General features: G+C 53.2%; 3 protein-coding genes across 3 annotated transcripts; all 3 read left to right on the forward strand.

The window, feature by feature from the left end:
• Window positions 1-1,035: 1,035 nt before the first annotated feature.
• On the forward strand, window positions 1,036-2,822 carry AYO20_11546 (hypothetical protein; the record flags this gene model as incomplete). The annotated part of the gene is made up of 2 exons (XM_022649793.1): window positions 1,036-1,301; window positions 1,370-2,822. The coding sequence occupies 2 exons, from the start codon at window positions 1,036-1,038 to the stop codon at window positions 2,820-2,822; spliced, it is 1,719 nt and encodes a 572-aa protein (XP_022494236.1).
• Window positions 2,823-4,387: 1,565 nt separating this feature from the next.
• AYO20_11547 (hypothetical protein) lies at window positions 4,388-5,410 on the forward strand (the record flags this gene model as incomplete). The annotated part of the gene is made up of 2 exons (XM_022649794.1): window positions 4,388-5,111; window positions 5,244-5,410. The coding sequence occupies 2 exons, from the start codon at window positions 4,388-4,390 to the stop codon at window positions 5,408-5,410; spliced, it is 891 nt and encodes a 296-aa protein (XP_022494237.1).
• A 306-nt stretch (window positions 5,411-5,716) lies between these two features.
• On the forward strand, window positions 5,717-7,501 carry AYO20_11548 (hypothetical protein; the record flags this gene model as incomplete). Its single annotated transcript, XM_022649795.1, has 2 exons — window positions 5,717-5,740; window positions 5,798-7,501. 2 exons carry the CDS (start codon window positions 5,717-5,719, stop codon window positions 7,499-7,501), a joined length of 1,728 nt encoding a protein of 575 aa, XP_022494238.1.
• Window position 7,502: the final 1 nt, after the last annotated feature.

The following is a 7,502-nucleotide window of genomic DNA, read 5'->3' on the forward strand; positions in this document are numbered from 1 at the left end:
AACTAAGGAGCTCGTACCTAATTAGGGCCCGTGGAAGTCCTCAAAGGTCCTTGTGTGATGGGGTTTATCTGCGGCCAAACACTTTTGACAGCCCACGAACCTCGTTTTCAAATTCGACCTTCAGCTTCACCTTGACCTCAGCCCTTCAGCTCTATTTCCCTCCTCTTCTCAGACATCTGTTCTGACTTCTGACCGCCAGAGTCGGATCTTCTTCTCTATTCGCCGCGAGGCCAGCAACTCACAAAACGCCCTCGACTCCAAGCGCCTGCGGACATCATAGCCCCAGCACCAGCACCAATTTCTACCCTATCGGTGAGTTTCGCGTGGCACTTTTGACGCACGGCACACGCAATTTCCACCACGCAATACATACCTAGCGGCACAAGCACTTGTCCTCCTACCCCTGCGGTGTCTGAGAGCGATCAAAAAAGAGCTGGGTCACGTAAGAGGCGCGCGTCGACCCTCAAAGGATCGATCACTCATCGGGCCCGGTTCACTGCCCACCATCATCCTGATTTCCCCCATTCTCTATCTCCCTCATCCTGAGAAATCAAGCTTCCTCTTTCTCCGCCGCGAATAACAATGCACTCTGGGCCATGTGCCCAAAACCTGTCGTGCATATTCTTGTCTTATACCATTTGGCGCATCCTGTTTCCAGAACCCTCTTTTCCCTCACATCCCAGATTTCGCCATCGCCATTTTCTGTCCGCCGTCGGCCGCTAACGTGAACGATCTTGGTCGTACATTCCTGAACCCTGGGCTGACCTTGGACAGGTAGGTAACCAGGAACCAGGATATCCGGGGTCCGATTTTGAAGTCGCCGCCTTAGCCGATTCATCCGCCCTGCCGGGCTACATCTACAAGTTTCAGCTGTGCTCCAGCCTCACTCAAATTTAACGTCCACTGCTCACCCCAGTGCGGCTCATCTCGCTGAAATCCACGTTATCTGGCAACAAAGCAATGGAACCGGAGTGTCAGCATCTTTGTCTTTGATCCATTTCTGATCCGCTTGCTCTTCTCCACCGTCCCGTCACCATGCGTCCCAACTTACTCAAGCGGGCACACAGCCATAACAAACAGACGCTGAATAATCTGTTGCATTCGCGGGGCACTTCGCCGCATCCTCAAGGCGATACGATCTCCGGCCATAAACAGATCGAGGAAGAGACACTTCCCAAGTACAACCCAGATCACTGGTACCCTGTAAAACTGGGTGAAGTGTTAAACCATCGCTATGAAATCCTGGTCAAACTCGGTTATGGCATGACGGCCACAGTCTGGCTCGCCAGGGATCTCCAAGCGTAAGTTTCCAATTGATGCCAGTAACTTGGTGATACAGCTGTCTAACCTGTGGATCTTTACTGGACAGTGATGTGAATGCCGGCAACCGCAAATATGTTACCATCAAGATTAACGTCAACACCCTTGGTGAAGACTTCCAAAAAGGCCGACGAGAGATCGCGCAGAAGCTGTTCTCAGCCAATCCCAACCATCCTGGGTATGGCCATGTCCGATTCATGCTCGACACCTTCAAGCTCAGGGGAAAGCACGGCGAACATTTGTGCATCGTGTACGATGTACTCCGTGAACCCATCGATTTGTGCATGGAGAAATTCCCCGGTCGACGATTTAGCTGTGGAAAACTTCGCGTCTTGCTGCCAGCTCTGTTACAGGGTCTCGACTACATGCATTCCGAGTGCCATGTTGTCCATACCGATCTGAAGGCTGACAACATCATGATGGGTCTGGGCGACCCTAACATCCTCGACCACTTTGTGCAGAATCAAATAGAACATCCAGCACCCCGGAAGGCGCCTGATAGCCACGGACGGGTCATCTACACATCGTGCAGTGATTTCGGAGAACCGCCCAATGAAGCCGTCATTGCGTCTGCGAAAATCACCGATATCGGTCTGGCGGCGTGGGGAGACGAGAAGAACACGAAGCCTATTCAGTCCAATGCTTTCATGGCGCCCGAAGTCATCTTGCAGGCGGGGTGGTCCTATCCGGCCGACATCTGGAATCTGGGAGTCATGTTGTGGGATTTATTTGAGCATTTTGGATTGTTCGATCGGATTGATACGAAACCCGGTCACTACCATCCCGAGCGGCACTTGGGTTTGATGGTGGCCCTGTTGGGGCCTCCACCCAAAGATTTCCTGAAGCGTTGTGCCAAAGCATCGGCCTACTTCGACTCGGAAGGCCAGTTCAAATATCCCGAATATGTCGAGGAACACACGTTTGAATCTTCCATCGTCAGGCTGAAAGGGGAAGAGAAAGAGTTGTTTATTGACTTCGCCAAGAAAATGATCACTTGGGTGCCTGAAGAACGATGGACTGCTAAACAACTACTGGAGCATCCTTTCCTGACAAAAGAACGAGACTGTCCATTCACGACACCGAGTCTCAGCAGAGCTTCGACGGCGTCCTTCAACTCGACAATCCCGTCACGAGCAGTTACGCCAGGGATCCCTACTTCAAGCTCGCCTAGTTGGGGACCGAACTCCTCACCAAAATCACTGCCTCAAAACGCATCGGTGTTGCCGTCCAGGCTGCTGGAATTGGTGCCGTCTCTTGCCTCGATCGATAGCGCAGAGACAAAACCCGAGAAACTCATTACAAATGACGACAGATCGTCTTCGAGAACCTCCCTTTCCTTGAGGCCTAAGATGGAGAGTCTTATCGAGTCGCATAATGAACCCGACGAAGTGCCCAATTCTAAGCGTTCGTCAATGAATACGTCAAACAAGTGCTCACAAGATATCATTGATGCCATCCTCAAAAAGGGCAAAGCCAACCACGTGCAGCCAGAAGCGAAATGATGACACTGAGTTGACTGTCCCCGCTGACTGTTCTTGATCCCGCCCAAACCATGAATGGGACAGATATTGCGCCGAAGCTTGCGTTATGAACGGTCTTGATCGATGCGGTCGAGCGTGTTGGCTTCGGTCTAGGCAGAGCAAGGGGAAAAGGCCGAGGCGGATGTACAGGAGGCACACGAACACGCCGAATAAGTGCCGCGGGAGGGGGTATAAAAACTCTGATGTATTTTCGTCCGAGCAGACGCCCGCAGTCTTTGGCTGGACTGTCTTGTTGAAAGCTACATAACTTAATTGATACCCACCAAAAGCCTTATTTGTCCTTGTTGTACGACAGGACGCGCTCAACTTGGGTCACAGCAGTGCCTTAGTCAACGTCATCCAATCCTTACCAATCTCAGGCAGCTTTGTTGCCTGATAGGGCATGTTGATGTTGTCCCGTTTCATCCGAAATCTGCGCATTGCGTGATGTGGTCCGCACTAGTAAGTACGGTGAAGTGTTGTTGCCCCAGATGCTTCTCAACGTCACTTCACTTTAGTGGCTCCCCACAACCACCACGACCACTATCGTTCGTGGCCTCCTAGCCCACCACAAATCTACCACCGCTTCTGTTGAGCCGTACTTTGCTCTCTTATCCAACAAATCAATTGTTCCCGACAACATGGGATTAGGGGATACAGCCGAGTTTCTTGACACCACAGATCAGCATTAGGACAATGACCACTGCATGACAGACCGTCCCAACACTGCTACATGCGGAGGACTGATCATCATATTGACTTTGTCAGGTGGAGACTTGAGAGGTCCTGAATGTGGATGACTTGGAAGGGGTCAAGGGCAATCTGGCCCTTGCCTGTAGGTCGGTTGGGTTGATGTTTCCTGCGCTGTCCTGTAATCCCAGACTTCACGGCTGCGAAGAGCAAGGACTGATATTTTTGCCTGTGCCATCACAATGGACCATGCTCGCTGAAATAAATTCTCAATTCTCAGTCTGCAGGGCCAAACTCTGTTTGAATTGTCATACCGAGCATCGCTTGTGGCTGATTTGCACAGGTCCAGGATGTGACCGAGATTTTCGTTCCACAAGGACGATGCTACTGGTTCTGTTCGAGGAATTCTCTGGACAGCTGCCCGGTTGGCCGAGATGATATGAGCAATTTGGGCGGCTATCAATATATGAAGACATCTGTTGTACTCCAGAAACCAGGCCCAAATGTCTAAATATGCTTCCGCTACTGAAGTTACCTTTCTTGGTCAACAACACTCACTATCTACAGAGGATGCCGATTTCTCTCCATGCTCGAGCATGGCCTGAGCAATAAATTATGACGGACTCCATAGTTATAGGTCATTACGTTCCGTGGAGCGGGTCCATGTCACCGTCACTCCCTTGTTGCGTGGTTGCTTACCTTGGTCCCCTTCCGCGGAAGCATTTGTTAAGGAGGAGCTTAGAAATCAGTTAGGTATAGGATGGCAAGATCACGCGTCTCCTATGTGTATATAAAGAGCTAATAATCCGGACAGAATACTCTCTTCACTCTTCCTGTTGCAGATACAAGCACTCACCATGGCGCCCCTTCCGTTTGCAAGTTTCGTCACATTCACCAAAACATGGCACAATAGGCCTTACCCGGCCATCTCGCCTACGAGGCCGGAGGTGTCCGCTGCTGGGAAGAACGTCGTCATCACAGGTGGAGGAACTGGCATTGGGAAGGCTACCGCCATTGCCTTTGCTACCGCGGGCGCCAGATCCGTCTCCATCATAGGGCGTAGAGTCGACCGTCTCCAGACGGCTGCGACAGCAATCACCGAAGCCAACCCCTCGACTCTTGTGGTTCTGCAGTCGGGCGATGTCACGAATCGTGGATCCCTCGAGGCCGCTCTGGATGCCATTGTGGCGAAAATCGGTGGCGGCGACGGCCGCAACAAGATTGACATATTCCTCAACAATGCCGGGGTCCTCCCCCATGAAGCCGGGGTGGTCGACTATCCAGAATCAGAGGTCCGGCGATGTTTCGAGATCAACTTTATAGGCTCGTACAATGCCCTGCAAGTGTTTACTCCGCTAGCAGCGCCCGGCGCAAAGCTCATTAACGTGGGAAGTGGCATCGGTCACTGGGCTCCTCTGCCAGAAGTGCCGGGGGTGTGGAGCTACGCGGCCTCAAAAGCAGCGACACTGAAGATGATGGAGTATTACGCCTCCGAGCACCCGAACATTCATGTCGTGGGCATCCACCCGGGCATCATCAGCACGGAGATCAACCCCAATATGCCAACGGGCCCGGACTCAGGTATGTACTTACGTATTACCTTGCATTTCCTTTTTATGCCATATGCTATATACCACCGCTGGTGGTGGATGTGATTTGCTATTGCTGCTTATAGAAAATCATGACACGTGGCTAACACACCTTGACCGACAGTGGATTTGCCGGCACACTTTGTCGTGTGGCTTGTGTCGGAGGAAGCGGCGTTTCTGCGGAACAAGTTTGTCTGGGCGAATTGGGATGTGGAAGAACTCAAGGCTCGGGCGAAGGAGATCCAGACGTCGTCTCTGCTGAGAGTGTATTTGAATGGTGTCGACATGTAGTTGGGGATGATGGTGTTTGTTGGTCAATAAGGCTGATATAAATAGATAAATGGAGACAGTATGTCCATCCAATGTCGGGATTGATTTCGGCTGTATTCTCCTAGAAGCTACACCTCCGATCGACTGAGTCATATTGCAATCGTCATATCGAGAACCCCAAAGCGGTTTAGTGCAGAACTTTGACTTGTTCTCATTTGTCAGCGTTGGTTCCGCGGAACATGAGGCTGCTTGTCTACTCAACAGTCACCATACCAGGCACTCACTCTGCGTACCTTTTTCACCTCTCCTTTTACTGAGTTGCTCAGTATGCTGCAACACAAAGTTCGCAAGGTTCGTCTCCCTAGACTTGTTTCGATCGCTGCCGTGGACTGACACATCCGGACAAAGGCGTGCGACTTTTGCTACCGCAGGAGAATCAAATGCGACGCACAAAAGCCCCGATGCACCAATTGCACTCTACATGACTCGGTCTGTGCTTTCGGGGCTGCGAGCCGTAAGGCGCGGACCAGACGTCGGGAGTCGAGTGAAGATATTGCAGTCCTGCGGGAGCAGGTAGAGTCTCTCGAATCGAGTCTGGAACAAGCCCTGAAGAGGATCGAGGAGCTTCAAAGTCTTATGCCGAGATGGGAGACGAACTCAGAGGTCCAAGCTGTCTCTCCCAGCATCCCTGAAGACTACGTTCTCTTGGTACAGAAAGAACTTCCCAATGCACGCATGGAACTTCCGCCGCGCCAGGACGTTTTGTCTGCGACGGAAGCGTACCTCACGACGCTGAACGCCGTTCTTCCGCTGTTCCACCCGGGCCGACTCCTGCAATCCATCAACGACTGGTACACGTATCCTGATCGGAGAGAGCGGACGACGTGGGCGGCCATCAACGTGGTCCTCGCGCTAGCTCACCGTCAAATACCCGCGACACCAGGCGAGAGTAGCGCGGCGGACTACCTGCACAACGCCCAGACAGTGCTCTCCGAGGTGATCATGGGCGACGCAGATCTTCTCAACGTCCAGATCCTGGTGGGGATGGTCATGCTCTTCCGGGGCACGCAAGATGTCAAGCCCGCGACGATGCTGATCGCCGTTGCTCTACGTCTGGCGCACGAATTGGGCCTGCATACCCGGAGAAGCACCGAGAAGCACCGCCTCGACCATTCGCAGGTCTTGGAACGGGACCGAGTCTTCTGGATCGCATACATCCTCGACAGAGATATCAGCTTACGCGCAGGTCAGCCCCCTGTACAGCGCGAGGCCGATATTGAACTCGAATACCCGTCAGCAGAGCCCGAAGACGGTGCTGGAACGGTTGCCATAACTTCCAACACTGACTGTACCGTTCCATTCAGCTTCCTCCGCTGCCGCGTCCAACTCGCCCAGATCCAAGGTGAAGTCTACGACTTTATGGTTGCGACCCGCGCCGGCATGGGGACATCGGTTGACTCGGCGCGCGACGAGGACGTGGCACAGCTGAACCACATGCTGGACGCATGGCTCTCCAGCATCCCGCCACCGTTTCGGCCCAGCGCCATCCTCCAAGCCGGCCAGCAGAACCTGAGCAGGAGCTTCGCGGTCCTCTATTCGGCCCACCTCGCCTGTCGGACGCAGGTATACCGCGCACATGCCATGGCATCGCACTGGGTCCAGAGTCTCCGCACTTTTGGCAGAACAGTGATGAACTCGCCGGGTCCTGTCCCTGTCTCTGTCTCTATCGTCCCTGTCCAAGCGCCAGTGCCAGTGCCTGTTCCACTCCCTCTACCAACCCCGTCCCTGCAGGACTGGGAGAAACTCATCGCCGAGACGCGAGAGTACATGCGGCTCTTCTGGGGTGTGGAACACCGAGACCAGGCGTTTATCTGGTTAGCAAAACCACCCTTTCTTTCCCCCTTGAAATATCAATTCCCTCCCAAAATCTCCCTCCCCCCCCTACCCCTAGGACCGACCAGATCACCAGCTGACTTTATCTTCTCTCCCCCCGCGATTCATTGGCTCCTACAGGATGACCGCCTGCACATACGTCTCGGGCTCAATCTGTCTGACCGCCAACATCATGTTCGAGCCCGCCACTCGGGCGTGCACCACGACCTACCCTGGTGAA

This window comes from Fonsecaea nubica, assembly GCF_001646965.1.
Source record: "Fonsecaea nubica strain CBS 269.64 chromosome Unknown Scaff164, whole genome shotgun sequence".
NCBI lineage: Eukaryota > Fungi > Ascomycota > Eurotiomycetes > Chaetothyriales > Herpotrichiellaceae > Fonsecaea > Fonsecaea nubica.